This window comes from Pseudocercospora fijiensis (genome assembly GCF_000340215.1).
Source record: "Pseudocercospora fijiensis CIRAD86 unplaced genomic scaffold MYCFIscaffold_9, whole genome shotgun sequence".
In the NCBI taxonomy this organism is placed as follows: domain Eukaryota; kingdom Fungi; phylum Ascomycota; class Dothideomycetes; order Mycosphaerellales; family Mycosphaerellaceae; genus Pseudocercospora; species Pseudocercospora fijiensis.
The window spans coordinates 3,200,697-3,223,665 of NW_006921540.1; the positions used below are offsets into that span (position 1 = coordinate 3,200,697).

Here is a 22,969-nt window from a genome sequence, read left to right on the forward strand (position 1 = left end):
TTGGCATGGCATAACAGAGTTTGGAGGCGTTGCGTGCTTCTTGCATGCTCCCAGTGCCTGTCAACGACCATCAACTTGGCGCAGGAGCAACAGATCGATATCTGTGCTACTCTTCACCACCTCTTGGAAACATTCCCCCATTTGTTCGTGGCCTCAGCACAGCTTGCCAGTGAAACAGACCTTCGCCCTGGGGATCATACGTAAGGCGGTCCACAGGACGCTGCTCAGCCACCCCGACTCAGCTGCACTCTTCATGTTTGCATGAGACACATAAGACAGCCATAGCAGTGCCGAGGGAACGAACGCATTCTAAAGCATTTCGAATCTTTGAAACTGCGCACAAAAGCTCATCGACCACTCAGATCGAGAGGAGCCATCCATCATGGCAGACCGAACAACCCACTTCCTGCTCGCTCTGCTGGTCGTTCTGTTTCTGGCATCCCCAGCAGCGGCATTTGGTGCTGGCAATATTGCTTCCATCTCCAAGATTGAAGGACACAATTGGCGCCATGGAGACATTGAGGATCTCCTCACGACCGTTGCATTCATCAAGGGAAAGAAATGGACATCTATGATGGTTAAGCGGACTTATTTCGGAAACTGGCTTCGCGAGTGAGTGTCACTCAGAACATGCATCGTATCGGGAATATTTGCTGACCTTGTATTTCTCACTCCTTGTAGCTACAGCCAGGCTGTCGATGTTGGAACCTTGAAAGGAGTCCCAGCTGACACCATTCGCGTTCTGGTCTGGATTCTGGCTTTCATGAGCTTTGGATATGCCGTATGCAATTCATCATCACTCCCGTGTGAGACACTGCTAATGCTTGCTATCAGACCGAAGAATTCGAGGTCACTTCAGAAAGACTCGGCGTGTATCGCCCGGAGGAGCATATTGACAATCCCAAGGATTACGCCGACAATCAAGATGCTAGACAATTTGATGCTCGGTTGCGCGGGCCAGTCAGTCCTGTTGAGCTACAGATTGATCCGCATACTGGAATGAAGAATTACATCGCGAACGAGAATCTTGGCATCGCAACATCTCTTGGCTATGTCAAGTGGTCCTTTGCGCGCAGCATCCACTTTGGTCGCTTATACTGTCATGGCTCACAAAAAGGCCGCGACGAAGATCTCTGCGAAGCTTTACGTTGTCTCGGCCAAGGTTTGCATTGCATGGAAGACTTCGGAGCTCACACGAACTACACCGAGCTCGCTTTGCGCGAAATTGGCTTTCACAATGTCTTCCCGCATGTGGGTGCTCAAGCGCAGATCAACCTCAACGGCAAGCAAGTCTTCCCCTTGGTGACTGGCACCTTTGGCGGTGTGGACTTCCTGCACAGTGTCCTGGGTGAAGCCACAGATCACGTAACTCAGACTGAAGTTGACGACGCCGAAGTCGCGCAACTGAACGCTGCACTTTCCCAGGCAGAGGCAAACAAGAACCGCAGCGCTGGTGGAGATCCGGCTCAGGAGGCATCATTCTTCACTGACGCTCTTGCTAAGATACCTGGTACTGGCGATCTCGTACGCGAAGCTATCCAGCTCCAATCTGCCTCCGATGCTCAAGCTAGGGAGAACGAACAGAACAGTGGTGGCTATGCTGGTAGCTCTCGGGGTGTGGACGACTCGTATGGTGGCTATGACAACTACGGCGCAGCTCGTGCGGATCCAGCTCCGGGTCAGCAGCAGCAAGGTGGCGGTCTCAGCTTTCCAGCCCCTCCCAAAGTCGATGCAGCGGCAGCAATGGCGAAGATCTATCCGATTCTGGTCTTCCGTGACAAGGTCGTTCGCCAAATCTCGGCGATCGTCTCCAAGATCCCGGGTCTGGAGAAAGCGATTGAGACCATTACTGAGAAGGTCACTCTTTTTGTGATGGGACTGCTCGCCCCCTTCATCAAGCCCATCATTGCTTCGGCTTCGAACGCTCTCAAGCAAGGCTCTGGAACTGTCATCAGCAGTTCTGCGAACCAACAGTATCTGGTCTGGACCGATCCGACCAGCACCGACCCTACTCACTCTATGCTCAGCAAAGACCATTTCTCTAATATTCTCAATCAGCCCGCTGGGGAGATTGCAGGCGAGATTCTTCAATACGTCGCTCCAAGAGTCATCTATGGTTGGGAGCATCCCGAGGTGCCGGAGCGAGAAATCTTAGACGACATCTCCCGCGTCTTCCACCACCCAGCGGCACGTAATGAACAAATTGAGATCCAACGCAAGATGTTCGATGTCGTGCAACGATGGGTCAACAAGCGCCCGGACCGTGGGCAGGAGTTGAACAACATCTTGTCTTCGGAGAGTGTCAAAGCTGGCCACAACCACCAAGTCCAGAATGTGCAGCAGTCATTCGCAGGCGTGCAGCAGCTCGCCTCCTCACATGGTCTTAATGTTCCAGGAATTGGACCAGGAGCTGGCAGCCACTCTGCGACACGAGGCGGTGTCTTCGACATGCTTGCCCAGCAACGCTCTCAAAGCAACTTACAAGCCGATCCTTCGCAGTATTCCCATGGCCCACCACCAGCATCGTACGACCAAAGTAGTGCCTCCTATCCTACTGCATATCAACAAGGCTACGAGCAACCATGGCAACCGCAACATCAGCAGCAAGGCTACGAACAAGGTTATGGCGGAGGCTATCAACAGCGGGGTGGTGGATATCCGCAAGGAGGCTACGGTGGAGGATATAACCAGTATTAGATGGTCATGATTGATGAGGAGTGATCGGAATAGATACCAGATGAATACTCCCATGTGTTTGTCTTGGCGGCAATGTAGCCTCCACAACGTGGGGCTCAAAAAACCTGAGTAAGCAAACGGTGGTGCATCTCTTGGCATCGGATGTCGGTTCCTGGACACCCAATCACACGTCACTGTCACTGTGCCTTTTGCTTTGCAAAGAGAACGGAGCTGTCCAGCGTCCACTCCCATACCGTACAATAGTCGCACGTGAAAGCTACGTTGCCAGAAGCTCGCCCAATCTCCACTCATACAACTCTTCCGGAGCACCGTCTGCTCCCGATATCTGCCATACCTACGACCGAGCTACTGGACGGATTCGGAGCTCCTAGCACCGTGACAGCGACTTCTGAAGCTTTCACCGCACGCGACATCGGTCGACACAACACTGTACGATGCCAAGCAGATAGTATTTGCGAGCGCGGCTATGGATGGCGAGTCACAGGCGCAACGGGAGGCGCGCCTGCGCTCGCTATGGGCAAAGCTCGACACAAAGCGCAAGGGGACTCTGGACTATGAAGCTCTAAAGAGAGGTTTGGTTCTGATGAACCACCGTGAGTGGCCATACCGCAGGAAGCGCAGAACCGCAGTCACTCTGTGCTAACATGCCGCTCCAGCACTCAAAGACGCCGATGGGCTGATCAAAGATATGCTCACATCTTGCGATATCGACCACGACGGCAAGATCAGCTACGATGAATTCACTCGTTTCTGCACGCGAACGGAAAAGGAGCTCTGGCGGCTCTTCAAGTCGATCGATCACGACAACAGTGGCAACCTGGATAAGAGCGAGCTTTCCGCAGCCTTTGAGCGGGCAGGAGTGGCAGTCTCCAATGCGCGGCTGGACCGCTTCTTTAGCTACATCGACAAGGACCACAATGGGAGAATCGATTTCGGCGAATGGCGCGGTAGGTATCATTCAGAACTTCCAAAGCACTCGGGAATAGCAGAACCCCACAGCTTGTACCAAGCTTTGCGCTGAGGACCACTTACTAATTGTCTTCCTGTGAACAGATTTTCTGTTATTTATGCCGGCAAATGCGCCAGGCCTCAAAGCCGTATTCTCCTACTACCAGTCCACCTCCAAACTCACTTCAGAAGGCGACGTGGTAATCAGCGACGAGGCACTGCAAGGCTTAGGTACGATCATGACCTTCCTCAAGACTTCTCTCTTCGGCGCGATCATACAGCTCGTCGAGCCATCGCAAGGGGCCGCCGGTGGCCAGAACACGGCGCCTATCACGATGTGGGAAGGCAGCGAAGCACGACCGCAGCTCTTCGACACTCCCGATTATGAGGAGGAGATTGGAGACGACCCATATATCCCAATCAAGCCCGCGAGGCGGAAAGAGCTGGAAGAGGAGGAGATTGCTGCGCTGAAGAAACGACAACCAAAGCTGACGGATTTTGTTCCGGATGTAGGGTATTTTGTTGCTGGAGGTGTGTCGGGAATCACATCCAGAACCGCAACCGCACCCCTCGATCGCCTGAAAGTGTATCTGATCGCACAGACGGGCAATGCTGAGGATACAAAACAAGCCGTCAAGAGCGGCAAGGCTATCAGTGCCGCCCATCATGGCATGAGAACGCTGTGGAATGCGTGCAAAGAGCTATGGGCAGCTGGAGGCATGCGGAGTCTTTTTGCTGGTAACGGCATCAACGTGGTCAAAGTCATGCCCGAGTCTTCAGTGAAGTTCGGTGCATACGAGGTATGTTGCGCTTCCCCAATCCCTGGCTGGAGGATTGCATGTTGGTTCTGGTAACGAAGCCGACCGTACTAATGTGGCCGACTCATGGCCTGGGATGCGCTGTGGGTCTTTGATTCTACCCTCTTTACAAGGTAACATTCGCGTGCGAGCATGTGAATTGCTAGGACAGTGCAACGTCATGAGCTCCACTAGTTTCGGTTCGGCAACGGGCATGCGTTCCAGGGGCATCTCAGTATAGAACGCAATATTTGTGCTGACCATGCTGCTTAGGCTGCGAAGCGCGCTATTGCGAAAGTTGAAGGCCACGGAAACCCGAAACAGATCTCATCTTCCTCGACCTTCATTGCCGGAGGATGTGCTGGCATGATCGCGCAAGCTGTAGTCTACCCGCTTGACACGCTGAAATTTCAGATGCAATGCGAGACTGTGGCTGGAGGAGAGCACGGCAGCAAGCTCATTCTGCATACGGCCAAGAAAATGTGGGCAAGGAACGGCATGGTCGCGTTCTACAGAGGCCTACCAATGGGTCTGGTTGGCATGTTCCCGTACGCTGCCATCGACCTTAGTGTCTTTGAAACGCTGAAGAAGCGTATGATCGCAAGGAATAGGCGCAACAACCCGAATCTCAAGCACGACGAAGACGCGTTGCCCGGCAATTTCAGCATGGCGTTGATGGGTGGTTTCAGTGGTGCGATAGGAGCGAGCATTGTTTACCCTCTCAACCTGCTGCGGACGAGACTCCAAAGTCAGGGCACGGCGAGTCATCCGAGAACATACACCGGTATTGTCGACGTGACGCGACAAACGCTGCAGGGCGAAGGCGTGCGAGGACTTTTCAAAGGCTTGACGCCGAATCTGCTCAAGGTGGTCCCGGCGGTTTCCATCACTTATGTCGTTTATGAGAACACGAAGAAGGCGCTGCATCTTTCATGATGGCGGTAACAAGGAAAGGCAGCGAGAGGAATTTTCATTATGACTCGGTAGGAGATCGGTATTGCGAAGGATCTCGATGCGAATGGACATGATTCATCGCTTGGATATGCGACGAAACGGCAAACAGCTCGTGCATTGGGAGAGAAGTCATCACGGCGCACTAGTGATAGAGGTCAACAGCTGTGCGCTGATCAGAGAGCCGCACTATTGAGAGGAAACTATGATACCCTTCGTACAGGAAATGGTATAGCAATGCTGTGCATGGCAAACAGAACAGGCATTTCGATCCCAAAGCTTCATACCTGTCGGGATCCCGATCGGGAGAAATCCCTTATCGTTCACGTTCGGCCCAGGTGCAGCCGACACAGACTGCAAGCTGCCGCACAGTGCGCACACCAGTACATTTCTCCGTCGAGAACTGCTGCTATTCCAAAGTCGAACTAATCACAATGGACGCAGTCCCCACAACGATCACGGTAGGCAGCGACTATCCAACGATCACCTATGGACCAGCAGGTTTCCAAGGCCTGATCAAGCAACCATATGTCTTCGCACTCGCCTGTTTCGCCTCACTCGGCGGCCTACTATTTGGCTATGACCAGGCAAGATCGACATCAATCTTCATCCCCAAACTCCGCTGACATTGCATGTATATATATAGGGTGTGATATCCGGAGTCCTCGTCATGAACAACTTCGTAAGAAAAACAAATCCCACCCCCTCGCCCAAATCAAATCACTAAAACCCCCCTCCCAGGCCAACCGCTTCCCATCCCTCTCCTCAAACCCCACCCTTCAAGGCTGGATGGTCTCGGAGCCATGTTCGGCGCTTTCATCAACGGACCCATTTCGGTAAAACCTTTTCACGCAAACGTTCGATCTTGTACGCGAATTTTGTGTTTTTGATCGGAAGTTTGCTCCAAGCGGCCGCGCAGAATGTGTCGATGATTTTTCATCGGAAGGTTTTTTTTTTCGCTGGGGTGAGTATTGGGATGTTGGCGATGGTTACACCGTTGCATTTGAGTGAGTTGAGTCCGCCCGAGATTAGGGGGGCGTTGGTCACGTTGCAGTAGTTTGCTATTACGGTGGGGATTTTGGTGGCGTTTTGGTTGGAGTGAGTTTTACTTTTATTTTATCACTTATACGCTGCTGGCTGCTGATACGTTTTGGTATATGTATGCAGGTATGGAACGCAGTATATCGGCGGCAATGGCCATGGACAAAGTGAAGTCGCTTGGAGATTACCTTTGGCATTACAATGTCTGCCTTCGGTCGTGTTAGCGATTGGGACTTTCTTCCTGCCATTCTCTCCGAGGTGGTTGGTGAACCAGGGGCGCGAGAAGGAGGCTTTTGAGACTTTGGTCAAGCTACGACGTGTACCGGAAGATGATCCGAGATTGGGGAGGGAGATTTTTGAAATTCGCGTCGCGTATGTTTTTGAACAGGAATCTTTGAAGGCCAAGTATGGTGATGGGGCGAGTAAGTTTGAGATCGCCCTACAGCAGTATATGGAGCTTTTTACGATTGGACATTTGAGGAAGAGGACGATTATTGCTCGTGGGTTGCAGGTTGTTGAGCAGTTTACTGGGATCAGTGAGTACACTCCCGTCCCCTTCCTTTCCGGTATTGCTAGCTTGGATGGCTACGCTGACAGATTTCCATCTAGATGCCATCATCTACTACGCTCCAACAATCTTCAAAGCCCTCTCCCTCTCTTCAACATCAATCACACTCTCCGCGACCGGGGTCGTGGGCATCATCAATGTGCTCTTCACAATTCCCTCCCTGTACTTCATCGACCGCGTCGGCCGTCGCAAGCTAGTAAGAACAGCCCAACCCAACCCAACCCTCCTTCCTTCTTGAATTCTACTAAACATCCCTTCTCCCAGCTCATCATCGGCGCAATCGGCATGTCCATCGCCCAACTAATCGTCGGCTCCCTCTTCGCCGCCTTCAAAGATTCCTGGTCAACCCATCGAGCCGCCGGCTGGGTCGCCTGCACCTTCGTCTGGATCTACATCGCATTTTTCGCTTTCCAAGTCGGAGTCATCTGGATCATGCCGAGCGAAATGTTTCCCCCCCATCATCCGTTCCAAAGCCGTGGGCCTCGGGATCGCGAATAACTGGCTTGCCAACTTCATCGTGGGATTAATCACGCCGAGGATGTTGAGGAAGATCAGGTTTGGGACGTTTTATTTTTTCTTGGTGTTTTGTGTGATTTTGTTGGGGTGGAGTTGGTGGGGGATTCCGGAGACGAAGGTAGGTGGTGGAAGATTAGATGTTCAAGGTGGCCTTGTATGGGTTTCTTTGCTGATTTTTCTAAGGCGTACCGATTGAAGAAATGGATAAGATTTTTGGTGAGAATGAGGGTGAGGAGGATGTGAGGAGGATGGAACTGATTAGAACGAGGCTGGAAAGACAGGATGGTGTGGTGGAGCAAGTTGTGATTGCTGAAGTGAAGGGCAAAGAGTAGATGCCTTTCTGAACGCCATACGAAGTGCTACTTTCGTGGCGTAGTGGCCTTTCTCGAGATAGTTGCAGTCGGGCGAGACATCGCTATAGTCGATCTTTTCATTATTGAATCGCAGCGTGTGCAATGGCCAATGAAAATGCACTCACACGAAGAGAGTAATGTATACCACACTGAGTGACAGGTTCCCAAGTACAGTTTTCGTTGTCGAGGTAGTTGTTGCATCTTCATGCTGTACTGACTGTTCGGATTCGGCGCGAGTCTCCTGTATCCTGCGCGCCGCAGAATGCTTAGAAATGTGCACGCAAAGCTTCCGCATTGTAATTACCAACATGTTACATGTACCTTAGTACTACTGCAGCAGGTCCGTTGGGTTGGCCTCAATCGTTCGTTGTGCTCTAAGCACGCCGAGATCGCCAGCGTGAAGCCGAGATAGTAGTAATATTTGTCCTATCGATCCAGACTCACAGAGTATATCGAAATCCTTCGATGCCCTCCAATACAGCTCTCCCTTGGGCCTGCCTTCGATTCATCACAACCATATAGATGCTCGTAGCACTCACGCTCAAAATCGTCAAACCCGCCGCGGTGAAGCACGTCGCCAATCCAGGAGTATAGCCTGGTGCATCCTTACTCCGGAATACTAGACTGGCAATCACCCCACCAACTCCTCCCGCTGCAACTATCGTAGCAGAAGCAAACGCTCGCTTCCATTGACCAACAATATTGTTCGCTTGATACGTCATAGTAGCAGGAATGTTCGAGTTCGAACCGCCGGTGATAAGAAAGGCTCCAAAGTACCGGACATAAGGCTGAGAAGCGTAGCCCAACAGTGCGACCCCAATGATTTCGAGAACGCAATTGAAGACAATAATGTGGCCTCGAATGCGATATTTGTCGGAGATGTAGGACTCCAGGAATCCGAGGAGGAATGAGAAAGCGTAGCACTGTCAATGAAGGTCAGAGGCAGAGAGTAATGAACGATGGGTAGACTTACCGGAGCAGTCAAACACTGTGACTGCATAACCGAAAATCCCAGAGACTGCCTCAAAATGATCGGCAAAAAGTACGAGATCGAGTACGTGACTAGACCAGAGCATCCGAAGTTCAAAGCAAAACACCAAATCTTCCAATCCTTTCCTTGAGCCAAATACGACCAGATCTCAAATTTACTAATATGAGCATCCTTCCGATCCCTCTCAATCCGATCAACCATAACTTTCACCTCTTCATCTGACAAGAATCTCGGTCCTCCAGGGTAGAGTTTCGTCTTATGTGCGTCTTCGGGGAAGTCGATGAGGAGGATATAGCCTAGGATAGCGATGACGATGGTGAGGATTCCTTCCATGATGAAGATCCAAGCCCAACCAGGATGTCCGGCTAGTCCAGCCATTTGCTGGAGGCCGTAGGCTAGGACTCCGCCGAAGCCTCCGACTGAATTTCCGACGAGGTAGAAGAAGGCGTTGCGTTTAGCGACTTCGTGGCGGATGTACCACATTGAGACTAGGAAGAGGGCGGAAGGGAAGAAGCAGCTGGCAAGACGAAGGTTAGTAGTGTTGAATGTACCGAAAGGACTTCTAGGAGGAGATTTACGATTCGAACATGCCGAGTAGAACTCTTAAAGCCACGAGTATAGTCCAATGCTTCGAAAACCCGAAGCCGATCACCACGAGACCAAACGCGAGTGTGACGCCAGCGAGAAATAGTCGTGGACCGAGCTTGCGTGCGAGAACCGTAGCGACGAAGTTGAACGCGACGTAAGTTGGAAAGAAAACGACGACGATAATCGAATAGCGATTACCGATGAGGTTGAGGTCATCGTCCATACCGGCGATCACGCTATACTACAGTCAGCGCGAAAAGAACTCCGTAAACATGACAGAACTATCTAGACTCACGCATTTGGTAGATTCGTTCGATCAATTTGATTGACGATGTACATCAGAGCCAAGATGACGGATAATCGAATATCGACTTTTCGCTTGATTTTCTCGACCCTCGAAGCATCCCAGGGAGGATTTTGTTCGGAATCATTTGAAACGATTTCTGGTTGTTTTTCGACATGTTCTCCGGATGAAGAAGTTTTGGAAATGCTCATTTTTGGTAGCGGAATGGTAGTAGGTCAAATTGAAGAGTCATCACGGGGAAATCGGGGTATGAATGAACTTGAGCAGCGGTAGCAGTTCATGACTTCTATACTGTTCAACGGGGGTAAGCCAGGTCAGTGATTGACAAGTCGGAGCTGCATTCTCGCGTGGAGACCATGTTGGTGCTAGCAAATCACATCTTTGTGTTGGCGATTGCGGTACACGAAAACCAGGAAGGATGCTCACGCCAAGAGGAGGATGTAGAAGCCCGAGGTTACGAGTCTTGGTATGGGGGTCTCCGCATGCTGAGCGACCAGTTCGCGATTGTGAAACGCCTGGTAGCATGTTGATAGAGAGTGACTGTAGCTGGTTGTCGCTCTTGTCCCATCTAATGTCTGGGCCGAGTTTTATACGTTGCACATGCTGGAGGTTAGTAGTGATCGGCCCTAGGGCTGCCAGAAATCCTTTTGTATTTGCTTTGAACTGATTACGTGCTAAGACAATTGCCACTCCAACGCATTCACCCTAGTTGCAACATTACCAACACTATCGCTCCGCCCAATCATGCCTCTGTACTCAGCTTGAAGGAAATCTCGTCGCTCTAATACGGATCCCGTCCATATTTCTCATGCTCTTCACCTTGACTCCTACTCATCCTGCCCGCACTAGTCTTAAGCAGTCCCTTACTCGCATCAACCACAGGACTAGCCCACCGCGACTCGCCAGTCTCCTTATCCGTGATCTTGTAAGTAGTAGAATTGATTCCGCTGGGATGAGAGTTGACATAGATACTCTCCCAATGCTTCGCAGGAACATGGTATGTCTCATGCCAGATGCTCAAATGACCGTGTTCCTTGATAGTCTTGTTCCACCAATTCCAGCCCTCGCGATGGAAGTTCGAGTGTGCGAAAGCGTGCAGCCTTTCGATTGAGCGGAAATAGCAGACTTCCAATAACTCGCTTTTGGTCGTGCGGTCACTGCTGTTGAGCCAGGAAGTCATGCCTAGGAAGCCGAATTCTTCGGCATGAGTCTCGAGGTCTTCAGTCATGGATTGGAAGTAGCCTCCCAACTCCTTAAAACCTGGAGCGAGGATGCCGAGAGGGTGGTTGCAGCGCGTTCCGATCAGGAAGACCACGATATCCGAGTTTGCTGGTTTGTTGCCATAGTTTCCAAGCTCGTCTGGGATCTGAGCCGAGAACTTCTTCTGGATGTTGTCTCTCGTGTAAGGATTTGACTTCCAGCCCAAGATGATGAGGTATGCGTCTGCTAAGCTGTAGAGAAGATATAACGAAGCTGGGATGAACGACCATAGACCAAACACAACAAAAGCCAGGCCCTGGAATGTGGCCCCGAGAGCCAACCAGGTCTTGATCTCGAATTGGTCGCGGAGCATGGAAGACGCGCCTGCTGGACCGAAGAAGCTGGCTCGAGGTCGTTTGGACTGTGTAGGCAGCAGGCCGATGAAGTCTTGACCTGGTCGTGACATTGTGATGGATATCTGTAGTATCTTTGAAGTTTGGCTTGGTCTTGAAAAAGGATGATGAAGGATGCGAACGTGTTTGAGTCTTGCTTTCGATGCTTGTGCAGTTCAGTGTTCTTGTCGCAGTGATGGAAGTAAAACATGTCCTGTCAGACCTATACCATTCAGAGTCTTTGTACTTACTGTTGGTACACGAGGAACACGGAGCTAGTGGCGTCGACACGATTCCACACGCGGACTCCTTATGCTCCGATCGGCCACCTGAGGTTAGTAGCAGAACGGAGGTATGAGGGAGGAGCTGACAGAAGTCGATAGTCCACTCGGCCGTAGTAGCAGATTCAAACGTCACAACCGGGGAGATGTCGTCCTAGCGAACAGCAAAGCCTCTGATTGACGGACGAGACGCGGGAGCTAGCGGCTGGCTGCCCCACAGCAATGTCCAAGCGTCTGCCTTCCCCACAGGGAAAACCTACAAAGCCTCTGATTGACGAACGAGACGCGGGAGCTAGCGGCTGGCTGCCCCATAGCAACCTGCGGTCCTGCTTCAAACCGACCCCACGTTTGAGATCCGATCCGATTTCTCCAGATCTCTGTCTCTGTTTCAGAGCCTCACCACACAAACACAAACACACATCACTCACCATGGCGGCGGCGGCGGCGGCGCAAAAAGAGCAAGTCCATCCTCAACCCCACAAAATGCTCTTCTCTCGAGCTCACAGCTAATCCCCAGCCCCAAAGCCTCCCCGCCATCCGCGCCTGTCTCTTCGACATGGACGGCCTCCTCATCGACTCCGAAGACAAATACACAATCTGCACGAACCGCGTCCTGAACGAATACGGCCGCCCGAATCTCCCCTGGTCAATAAAAGCCCAACTCCAAGGCCGCCCGGGCCCCGCCGCTGGCAAAATCCTGCATGACTGGGCCCAGCTCCCGATCTCCAGAGAAGAATACATGAACAAAGTCGCCGCGTGGCAGAGAGAACTCTTCCCGGAATGCAAGCCTTTGCCTGGTGTGGAAGAGTTGTTGGAAACTTTACACACTCGGACGACGAAAGATGTGGAAATCGCGCTTGCGACGAGCAGTCATGCGGGGAATTTCAAGCTCAAGACGGAGCATCAGAAGGGACTTTTCGAGGTTTTTCGGCAGGAGCAGAGGGTTTTGGGGGATGATGAGAGGATTGCGCCGGGACGGGGGAAGCCGGCGCCGGATATTTGGTTGCTTGCGCTTTCGACTATTAATGAGAGGTTGAAGCGAGAAGGGAAGGAGGAGATTCGGCCGGAGGAGTGTTTGGTGTTTGAGGATTCGGTGCCGGGTGTGGAGTCGGGACGGAGAGCTGGGATGCAGGTTGTGTGGTGTCCGCATCCGGAGCTGTTGAAGGAGTATCGGGGACGTGAGGAGAGGGTGCTTGCTGGGCAGATGGGAGAGTATAAAGAGCAGGAACAGAATGGTGAAGAGATTGGTGTCGTGAGCCATGATGGTAAGACGAGACATCATGGTGCTCCTGGCGAGATTGGTGATGGATGGGGAAGATTGCTGCATAGCTTGGTCAACTTCCCCTATGCTGATTACAAGATCAATGTGAAGGGAAGCTCGTTGTAATGCCTAGACGGAAGCAAAAGAAAGAAACAGATTATACAGTATAGACTGTACATAGATGTGCATAACACCTCCATACTTCAGCCTCGATAGTGGACTGCTTAATCCGACACTTCCATCAGGTGGCAAGCCTTTTCCTGCGCGTTCTGGTCGCAAAAGGTGAGAGTGGAAATGTCAGACTATGAAGCCCTCGATTCGTCTTCTTCTGCTTCTCCATCTACTAGTGCTTTTCATGAAGTGACCTGGACAGAGTAGTATTCTGATCTTCACTGGCCAAAGCTCACTTCAATGCACTCCACCTGTGTGATACAAGTGCAGAACAATAGGCGAGTCTAATCATGCACTGAGAACAGCTCTGCGCGAAAATGCTCCAAGTATTGTTAGGAGGATAGTGAGGACAGCCACATATTTGACAATGAAGAATGGAACTTGAAACACGCCAGTGGTGTACAGCGTTTGGTACGCGTGATTGCAGATCTAAAAATTACAGAACTTGTTCTCTTCGTGCTGCGTCGCGTCACTGCCTTGCCTTACATCTCCAAAGCAGCAGATCGCGTAGAGTACCTCCTCGCGTCCAACTCCGACTCATCAAAGAATTTCGCAAGAGTCTTGACGTCGATCGTGATGTTCATGGACATGATCCTCTTAGCGATAGCCGGGCTCAAGCTTCGCCGTCGAAGCACTTTTGCAGAAGTCTGGGGCGGCTGTGTCTTGTCATCGTCGTCTGCCACGATGTGGATTGCTGGTGCTTCCTCACAACTCGCGTCGACATAAATACGCGCCAGGTGGCGACGCATGGCGATGGTACCAGTCTCAGGTGCCTGCAGCTTGAAAGGCTGCTTTGTAAGGTTGTTGGTAACCGATTTCTTGTTCTGGTTCTTCGGTGGGCTGCCGGGTTCAGGGATGTGGCAGGTTATGGTGGCTGCCACACTCTTGATCTTTGAAATAAATCGCATCTCGACGGCTTTCGTGATTTTCCCATAGTAGATTTGTTTGTCGTGTGGAATAATGCTGCTTTCTTGGTAGGAAGTGTCTGTCTTGTTGCAAGTGTAGAAAGGCGGACGCGACAGACTTTATGGGCGCGAGCAGATTTTATGATTCGTTGTCATCTGTGTGGCTGGACACAGCGCTCGAGCCATTTGAGGCAGGCTTGGGCTCCGATACCGATGCGCGTCTGCGCAAGATTGCGACACCTTCGACATGGCTGGTCTGTGGAAAGAAATCAAAGCCTCTCAGACTTTCGATCTCGTACAGCCCTTGCGCTCCATCATTGGTGCCTAGCAACCCGCCTACCAGCCATCCGACGTCTCTTGCCTGGGTATGCACGTTACAAGAGACGTAGCAAATTCGCGCAGGCGCGTAGTCCAGCAGCTGGCGAATGAAGCCTTCGTCGCAGCCTTTTCGTGGAGGGTCGATGACGACGGCTGTCTCAGATGGCGGAAATTTCTTGCTGTCAACAGACCCAAATAGGTGGTTGGCATCTGCAGCAATAAAGTGTGTTGAGTCTGCTGGCAGGTTGTTGAGCTTGGCGTTCTTGCTGGCATAGTCGATTGACTGCCCTGAAATGTCAATACCGATGCTGTTGCTGAACATGCCCGAGAGCGTGACCGTAAAAAATCCAGAGCCGCAATACGCATCAATCATGTTCTTAATTTGCGGTCCCTTTTGCTTTTCGTCCTCAGACACGCCGCTTTGAACTGTCTTGTCGAGAATATTTTCGCGAATGTACTGCGTGACCAGTGGCAGTATCGAGTTATTGTTTTGGAAGAAGGAGCCTGCAGGGTTGTCGAAGCGAAAGTCCTCGATGTATTCTGTCGAGGTTGCTTTGTGATCTGTGATGCAAATCTTGCGGTGTACATGTTGCCCTCTATCCTCCAACACCTCGTCCCTCGATTCGGTCTCCTTGCCGAATTCCACAAGGCCTGCCCCTTTTGGAATCCTCTCCGTGCTTTCTCGTAGTAAGAGGGTCGCCCCTTTCTGGTATTGGTCGATGTCTGCTGCGACCCTCTTTCGCTCTCGTTTCATCCCTATTCTCACAGCCTCAGTGCCGATGGGACAGTCTTCAATGTCCATCGTCTTCCTAGTCCCTTTCAGCATGAAGCCAATAGGCGGTACACCTGGCCATGTGACCTTTTGTCCATGTCTCTTGTCCCTTCTTCCGCCTGGAGGGCCATCGAAGTGCGGTGTGAGCTTCGTGCGGTAGCCATACTGCAATGGCGAGCCAATGGTGTCGCCAATGGTGGGGATTGCAGAAGCAGGCAGGTTAGAGAAGTTGCGGTATGCTTTCTCTACTACTGATCTCTTGTGCGCCAATTGGAATTCGTAGGGCAAATGTTGGAACTGGCATCCTGAGCATTGAGTGAAATATGGACACTTGGGCTCCTCGGTACGATGCTGCGAGGGTGAGACGACTTTCACAAAGTCTGCAAGAGCGTACGACTCTTCTCCAAAATGCTTGTAAACTCTGGCTGTTATGGTATCGCCAGGCGCAGCAAAAGGTATAACATATACTTGGCCGTCTTTTTCGCCTAGGCCATCACCGGTAGAGGACAATTCTGAGATGGTCACATCGATCTCTGCACGCTGCTCAGGCACGACAGTCGCTGAGTTGTCCGCAAGCTTCACGTCTTTCAGCAGGTTTCTGATATCTGCAAGGAGCACTTCTTCGTTTGAGCCTTCACTCGCAGTTGTCTGCTTCTGCTTCTTATTCTTTTTGAAATGGCGCTTGGCCTCGTTGAAGGGCCGTTTCTGCGCCATGACTGTCGCTGTCGCTGAGATTGGGGCGTGAAGGAATGTCGGTCGCAGTGTCGCACAGCGACGAAGTGTGAACATGGAGGATTGAGAAGTTCATGCACGAGGGCATCCCTACTCGCGACTTTCACGCGCCCAAATGATGCTGAGTTCTAGTCGCCTGTGATTGGTGCGCGGAGCTGACTGCGAAAAGCAAATTTCGTCACCAAAGTCACGTGCGGTGCGATGATGCGCGACAAGGACAAGGATGCTCATTGCACATCAATGCAGACCCAGACTTGCTTCTTGCGAACAACAACATACACTACTCATATTCCAGATTCAGCTATGGCGAGAGGCGACCATTCCCTTTCTCAGCTCCAGGAGCCGGGTGAGGTGGCGGGGCGGGGCGACGGGCATGAAGCGTGGTACCTCAATCACCGATCCAGACATTATTAGGGACCTTCAGAAATGGTCAACCTGGCCACCGGCTTCTAAATAAGCGCTAGCTCGTGACCGTTATGTGAAGGATCAATATAGCGCTTTTTACGGACCTTTAGAAGAGGCTAATTTACATATAATCGAAAGCGGTTTAGTATAGTAAGGAGCCCCTATTCTAGACCTTCTAGGGGTATAGACCTTAGCTATAGACCTATAGATAGTATAGTATACTAAACTATAGAAACTGGAGCGATTATAGTCACTGCAGCTACTACAACGGTCGTTGCTATTACGAGTAAATACCTCGAGGAAGATAGTAGTAATAAGGACTAGTAGGCGTAAAGGGAGGGTAAATCTATACGTAAATAGTAGCACCGCTAGTTAAGGCGTAACCGACTATTTGAACCGGCGAGAATATACAATAAATAGCGCTTCGACCTTCTCAGTTATCCGGAGGCTAATATTAAGGGTAACTTCCGCTTTATAAGGCCTAAATTAATGGAGTTAGTAGACCTATTAGATATTAGTTTAATCGTATTGCCAGTTGGCCTCAAATTGCTACCTATAACGGTACTTTATATTGTCTATAAGCGGCTGTCTAGTCTAGGCTTCTAAAAGGATATAGATAAGAAGTTTAGCTATTTAGCTACTATATTAAGTTATATATTTAATGTAGTAGTATATAGCCTAGCGCTAAGGTAGAAGTCGTTCTTATTCTTTAACAAGAGGCGGCTTAGTAAGCAATATCTCCGGAGCCTGGCGGAGTCGCTATATCTATTAGTTAGAGTGTCTAGTATCTTCGGATATATAGATAGTACTGTAAGGAAGATTGCGAGACCTAGTCGCAACTAGAGGGTGTTCTATAATAGCTATAAGCACTTCCATAGCCTTAAATTCTAAGGTATACAGCTGCCGGATGGAATACTGCTTATTAATAGCCCTTATCCTAGCTCTTACGGCGATAGTCGACTAGTACGCGAGTCTAATATTAACTAGGTATAGCATGAGTTGTTTAATAACGACCCTATCGAAGACAAGCTCTTTCTTTTTAGTAACTCGGCATATAGATAGGTTAATAGCATTATTAGATCGTAGAAGTCGAAGAGAGGCGGCTATCGTAACCCTATATAGGCGCAGGTTGCGAAGGAATAGTCGGCTCTACGATAGTCGGTCGAATAGGGGTTTAGTAAGGTAACTAACAACTAGCTATTCTTCGAGTATAAGAAGGGGCTACGGACTAGTTTAATACCGATAGGGTCCTGCTATTTAGTAGCAGTGTTACTCACCAATTGCCTGTCTTACTATCGTAGAAACAAGGTCGCTACGTACTACGGTTTAAGGTGTCCGGACATTAGAGATTACTTAGGTACTAAGCTGCTACCTATACCGCTAGTAGGTGTAGAAATGCCGGATCTAATACGTACAAACCCTTCTAGTAATAGATTAGAGGTTAGAAGTAATATAGAAGATATAGGGGAAGTGGTTATTAATAATAGTAATAAAGAATAGTAAAGAATAGCGATAGATTAGTAAGGAGATAATATCTAACTCTTCCCTATCCTCTTATTAATACTCGGATTAGATACGGAAGAGCTTCGGATAGCTGTTTTACTATAGCGAGAGCTATATACCTTGCTTCTTAGTATCTTAGCAAGATGCAAAGGCAGAGAATAGTAAGGGATATAGAAATTTCTAGAAGTCTTCGAAATTCACTATTAGTAACTAATAGAACTGTAGCATTATAACTAATAGTATCGAAGGTAGTAACAACTATGCTAGAGAATTCGCCTCTTACTAAGTTTCTCACTAATTCCGGAACTAACGAGCACTCGGAACACTATATACGATATACCCGATTTAGTCCTCTTCGCTTAAGTCTAACACCTCGATTACGCGAATATCTACGCACTAGCGGCTATTAATTTCCAATGTCTAACGCTTCTAACACCTACGAGACAGTTCTATCGCTATCGTAGCCGTCGTTACCGTCTCCTATCGGCGTAAGAACGTTAGTAACGAGGTTATCGTCTAAATCCAAGCTAAAGTCGGTAACTTGCGACAACTGCGAAGGAACGAGAGGTACGTGTCTAATACGGCCGATAAGAAGCGCTCTTAGCTCGTTAAATTAACGTACCGTAGACGCGTATATCAGCTTTATACGCTTCTTAGAGCGGTTGTCGATATCGTCCATTCGGCGGATTAAATAGTAGTTATTCGATAGCTTAGAATACGCAGTTCTTAGCTGGTTTACTAATGTAGTAATCGCCTCTCGAAATGGCTCTAACACTCGACTTAACGACCTCTCCTTATTTAGCTGTTTCTTACTATTAATATATAGCCGACGGCGCGTCGAATGTAGTGTCGTAGTAGGAGGTGTATTAGTAGCATCTAAAAGAGCCGGATTTAGTAATAGAGTCGAAGGTAATAGAGTCGAAGGTGATAGAGCTATAACAACTAGACGCGGTAACGATAGACTTGCAATAGCTACCGGATCCTAAAGCCGCTACGATATAATACGGAGCATATTGTCTTAGACCTGCTAAGCCGGAGTCTCGTAAGTACGTAACTCCTTAGTAGTAAGTAGCTTATCGCGGAGCTTCTTATTGTTATATAATATAGTGTCCTTAAAGCGATTAAGTATCTGTTTAAACTCGGAGTCGTTAACAACTATACTAGAGGTAGTAAGAAGGACTCTATACTCGAGGACACGCTTTGCGATCCACCTGCGAATAAGGCCGTCTATACCTCGGACAGTACGTTATCTAGTAGGTCGATTGTCGTTGCACTACTTCTAATAGCGCTTTATTATATCTCTTATTCGTCCTTCGATATAATAGCTAGAGTTAGCCTCGAAGTGCTTAATAATTAGTAAGGCGAAGTCGTCGGAAATCTTGCTATCGCTATTAACTCGATTGTAGTCGTATTCTATACTTTCTTCTACGCCTTTAGTAGAAGACTAAGAGTCGCTTAAGTCTAGTACAGATTGTTAGACTACAACCTGTTATTGTCGCTCCGATTGCCGCTAAAGCTAAGCCGTTAAGGAGGTATCTATACCTCTAATAACGACTGGCCTTAGTAGAGTTAAATTTAGTATTTAATTAGTAGCAACACTGCTGTTATCGCTGTCGCTCTAGTTTGAATTAGTTAACAAGCTCGCTACAGATATAGAGCGACTATATAGCCGCTTAATAACCGACTAAATTGTAGGCAATAGACTTCCGACTAGGTATAGCTATATTAAAGATATATCTATATAAAGAGGGTTACCTTAGAGAGCTACTCGGATAGGTATAGGCGGTGCCTACAGTAGTAGGTAGACTAGTATAGCGAATACTAGAGTTGAAGAGCCGGAGCCTAGGTCGATAATACGAGAGGGATAAGAAGGGGTATCTATAGTAGCTATAATCGAGAACAATAGTAGTTATACTAATAAACTAAGACTTCTACTGCTTCCGCAGACGCCTCTTATCCTATAGACGATATACTGCAATCAATCCTCGAATTTGGATTCTATTTAATAGCCCCCTATTGCTAATTATACTAACGGCTATATACCTAGACCTTTATATATATAAGCTAGTGCCCTCTCGCACTATCTCGAAGACCTAATAGCTACTTTCCACCTCACCGTCGCCGGTTACAGTGTATAGCTTATTCGGTAGTGCTAAGTCTACTAAGAAGCTAGTTTGATAAGCTAAGCCGGATAGGGTTTAAGCCCCCTTCTACCTCCTTCTACTTCCGGTTAAGGCAGGATTACTACCTATGCGAGTTGTGAATATAGCGTATTATATGCTTTTAAACGACTCCGTTCAAAAGCACGGTCCAGGCCTACGAGTTGATAACTCGCAGGGGTAGAAAACCAGCCTTCGAAGGATGCGGCAGTAACCCTCGTATCCACCTTGTTCGCCGACTTCGAGAGACCCCTGCAATTTGGTGGCTTCTGAAGGTCCCTATTGAGACTCGTTGCCCAGAATGCGACTCGGTTCTTCGCCATACCATAATCCTTCGTGGATGCGACTGTCTCGGACGGTACCAAAGATTCGGCAGGGCGCGGTCCAACGGAGAAAGAAACAAAACAAGCCGACTCCTTCTCGAAACGCACGGAACGTTGTCAAGCCATTTCGAGCGCGACCATGACTATGTATCTCGATTTATACGTACTGCGCGGCTCAGCACATCCGGACACTGAGGCTTGTATCTTGCAAATCCCGTCCGCCTCAAGCGCTCCGCGGATCGCCAAGGTGCATCACATTCACGGCGCGGCATGCGTTTCGGTTGTCGGTCGGCGAGACCATCGAGCTGGGACTGCATTTGGAGCGCCACGCGAGCCCAGATTAGTTCTATGCCTTCCAACGTCGCCGCCCACAACGCCGGCTATAGGGGTCAAATTCACCACGTCACGCTCCCGCTGAGCGTCGCCGAGCGATGGAGAATATCGCGGCAGCATCTTCTATTCTCCGACGAGGCTTGCTTGCTTGCTTGCTTGTATGCATGTCATGTCTCTCTGCAGTGTTCCTGCTTTTGCTCGCATTTGTTCCTGCACATGCAAAGCCATGTGGAAATCTAGAATTGTGCTTCCGTGCGCCCCTGAACCACGAATGCACATTGCACAACGTGACCCGTCGAAAGGCAAACTCAAAGTCTCTTCAACACTTCCGTATTCGATCTAACTTATACTTGCATCGGTATAGTCAGGACTCAGACGCCTTATTAGCTAGCCACTACTCGTGCTCACCTCCCGGTTCAGTCTTTCTCTGAGCACCGCAAACAGCACCATGACTGAGTCGGCAGATATCAGAAACATGTCGGGAGCCGGCTGCCACGCAGAATGTGACACTCAACCAAGCGCAAGTGCATCCCAGTGGCTTCGTCAATAGTCTACCGCTCGGCACATACGACCGAGCTGGAATGGACTCCACGAGACTATCGTCAAGGTTATGGTCCGTTGCAATTATGCTCGAGTTCGAGCGACCATGGCCCGGGCTGGATGGCGCAGGCTCGACGAAGTCGACTTAGCTGCAACGACCATGATCAAAGATAAAAAGCCCCGGCCATCTCGTAAGTCATCTCCGAATCATCAGCATTCACTCGGCTGCGTCTTCCATTTCCTTCTCGCTCAACATCATGGCTTTCTCGAAATACATTCTTGCAGGCACAGCTTTAGCTGTTGCTGTCCATGCCTCGCCAGCACCACAGGCTCCAAACTTCCCACAGATCACTGCTGCTCCGTCAGTAGCTGATGGCCCAGAAGACAATGGCATCGGTTCCCAAACAGCTTCATTGGTCACCACTTTCCCTCCTGCTCCCGCCAGCTCAGCACCTGCCTTAGCTACTTCTGCAGCATTGAAGAAGCGTACCGTCAAGCCCATTCCATCAGGCTGCTATTGTGTTTTCTGGGACCCATTCTGCTTCGCCACGCAACCAATCTGCCCACCGTCGAAGTCTTCTACTACATCAACGAAGCCTGCTGCCACTACCTCCGTGGCTGCAAGCACCCTGCCAGCCTGCCCGACATCCGCCTACACTCCTTACTACCCTGCCCTGGCCACCGGATATACCACCGACCCAGCTCTTGCTGCTACTAAGACTGCTACCGCTACCGGCGCTTGCCCAACCACTCCAGAGGCAGGTACCTACTGCGGCTTCATCAACCCACTCGATCCATGTGCGCCTCAGCCCGATGGATACGGTCCAGTCCCGTCTCCAGATACCGCATCGGCCTTCCAGTCCGACCCGAGACTTCACTCTATGGCCCTGACCGCCCCTACCCTTGTCCCAGCTGCAGATGGAAAGCAATACACTCAGGTGTTCAAGGACTTGAACGGAGCCACCAGCGCTCAATCTTACCTGGGACTGCGCACCCTCAAGACGTATGATGTCAAGACCTGTGCTGCTTTCTGTGACTGCACCGACCTTTGCACCGCCTTCAACGTGTAAGCCCAATCTTCAAGAACGCGCAGAGGACATCAGACTAATCATCAACGCAGATTCGCTGAGCGTGACCCATCTCTCAACCCAACCAACAACGACTCCACCTACGACCCAGGCTACCCAACCGTCTGGGGACAGAACTGCCCCAACCCACCATCCATGACTAGCTTCAAGTGCACTCTCTGGGGATCCAACATCGACGCCTCCACCGCCACCAACACCGGCCAGAAACACGAGGACTTCCAAATCGTCATCACCGCCTCCGACGGCTACGACAAAACCAACGTCGTCACTCCCCCAAACCCCGTTCCCAACCCACCCAAATCACCCAAGAACTGCGGCGGCAAGGGCATCGACGCACCCAAATACTGCATCGGACAAAACTTCTTCCCCGGACCTTTCAACCCTAACGTCTGCTACCTCTACGCCCTATCTCTAAACTCCGCCAACCAAAAGGCTGGAATCAACCAGTCTTGCAAGTTCTTTAACGCTTATTACCTTTTCAAGAATAACAAGCCTCATGGGACGTATTGTAATTTGTATAATGGTGAGATTGATCTTGGATTTGCGACGTATAAGGGTGGGAGGTCCGGGGGTGATCAGTATGATTGTAAGCAGAGTTGGGGGTATAGTATGTAAAGGAAATGAAATGAAATCGACAGAGAAGCAGCATGGATGTGGAGTTGGAGGGTTGGGGGGCGTTTTTTATATAGTTTTGGAGAAAGCTTGACCTACAACAACGCTTTTGCGGTTCTCAATTATCAATTTTCTGGTTTCGATTCAACATGGTATGGTACAGTACACTTCAACTCGAGAATACATTACGGTGCTCGATAGCTGCAGCTTTGCACACATG

At 49.9% G+C, this 22,969-nt stretch overlaps 9 protein-coding genes across 9 annotated transcripts; 6 read left to right on the forward strand and 3 right to left on the reverse strand.

Moving 5' to 3' along the window:
- Positions 1 to 382: 382 nt before the first annotated feature.
- On the forward strand, positions 383 to 2,697 carry MYCFIDRAFT_144918 (uncharacterized protein; the record flags this gene model as incomplete). Its single annotated transcript, XM_007933005.1, has 3 exons — positions 383 to 612; positions 682 to 781; positions 835 to 2,697. 3 exons carry the CDS (start codon positions 383 to 385, stop codon positions 2,695 to 2,697), a joined length of 2,193 nt encoding a protein of 730 aa, XP_007931196.1.
- Positions 2,698 to 3,163: 466 nt separating this feature from the next.
- MYCFIDRAFT_190940 (uncharacterized protein) lies at positions 3,164 to 5,378 on the forward strand (the record flags this gene model as incomplete). Its single annotated transcript, XM_007933006.1, has 4 exons — positions 3,164 to 3,290; positions 3,354 to 3,644; positions 3,751 to 4,445; positions 4,767 to 5,378. 4 exons carry the CDS (start codon positions 3,164 to 3,166, stop codon positions 5,376 to 5,378), a joined length of 1,725 nt encoding a protein of 574 aa, XP_007931197.1.
- Positions 5,379 to 5,827: 449 nt separating this feature from the next.
- On the forward strand, positions 5,828 to 8,025 carry MYCFIDRAFT_205173 (uncharacterized protein; the record flags this gene model as incomplete). The annotated part of the gene is made up of 8 exons (XM_007932866.1): positions 5,828 to 5,980; positions 6,040 to 6,075; positions 6,178 to 6,449; positions 6,603 to 6,970; positions 7,044 to 7,198; positions 7,267 to 7,448; positions 7,540 to 7,640; positions 7,702 to 8,025. 8 exons carry the CDS (start codon positions 5,828 to 5,830, stop codon positions 7,848 to 7,850), a joined length of 1,416 nt encoding a protein of 471 aa, XP_007931057.1. The 3' UTR covers positions 7,851 to 8,025.
- On the reverse strand, positions 7,993 to 9,945 carry MYCFIDRAFT_199896 (uncharacterized protein; the record flags this gene model as incomplete). Its single annotated transcript, XM_007932867.1, has 5 exons — positions 7,993 to 8,020; positions 8,316 to 8,794; positions 8,845 to 9,379; positions 9,441 to 9,686; positions 9,746 to 9,945. The coding sequence occupies 5 exons, from the start codon at positions 9,943 to 9,945 to the stop codon at positions 7,993 to 7,995; spliced, it is 1,488 nt and encodes a 495-aa protein (XP_007931058.1).
- A 590-nt stretch (positions 9,946 to 10,535) lies between these two features.
- On the reverse strand, positions 10,536 to 11,327 carry MYCFIDRAFT_65345 (uncharacterized protein; the record flags this gene model as incomplete). The annotated part of the gene is made up of 1 exon (XM_007932444.1): positions 10,536 to 11,327. One exon carries the CDS (start codon positions 11,325 to 11,327, stop codon positions 10,536 to 10,538), a length of 792 nt encoding a protein of 263 aa, XP_007930635.1.
- Positions 11,328 to 12,183: 856 nt separating this feature from the next.
- MYCFIDRAFT_144184 (uncharacterized protein) lies at positions 12,184 to 13,014 on the forward strand (the record flags this gene model as incomplete). The annotated part of the gene is made up of 1 exon (XM_007932868.1): positions 12,184 to 13,014. The coding sequence occupies one exon, from the start codon at positions 12,184 to 12,186 to the stop codon at positions 13,012 to 13,014; it is 831 nt and encodes a 276-aa protein (XP_007931059.1).
- A 1,164-nt stretch (positions 13,015 to 14,178) lies between these two features.
- On the reverse strand, positions 14,179 to 15,714 carry MYCFIDRAFT_97434 (uncharacterized protein; the record flags this gene model as incomplete). Its single annotated transcript, XM_007932869.1, has 1 exon — positions 14,179 to 15,714. A coding segment is annotated over one exon (1,536 nt), but the record flags the coding sequence as incomplete, so codon positions are not given.
- A 190-nt stretch (positions 15,715 to 15,904) lies between these two features.
- MYCFIDRAFT_178886 (uncharacterized protein) lies at positions 15,905 to 16,243 on the forward strand (the record flags this gene model as incomplete). Its single annotated transcript, XM_007932870.1, has 4 exons — positions 15,905 to 15,911; positions 15,942 to 15,982; positions 16,009 to 16,137; positions 16,166 to 16,243. 4 exons carry the CDS (start codon positions 15,905 to 15,907, stop codon positions 16,241 to 16,243), a joined length of 255 nt encoding a protein of 84 aa, XP_007931061.1.
- Positions 16,244 to 21,290: 5,047 nt separating this feature from the next.
- MYCFIDRAFT_60491 (uncharacterized protein) lies at positions 21,291 to 22,838 on the forward strand. The gene is made up of 2 exons (XM_007932428.1): positions 21,291 to 22,115; positions 22,170 to 22,838. The coding sequence occupies exons 1-2, from the start codon at positions 21,307 to 21,309 to the stop codon at positions 22,750 to 22,752; spliced, it is 1,392 nt and encodes a 463-aa protein (XP_007930619.1). The 5' UTR covers positions 21,291 to 21,306; the 3' UTR covers positions 22,753 to 22,838.
- The last annotated feature ends 131 nt before the right edge of the window (positions 22,839 to 22,969 follow it).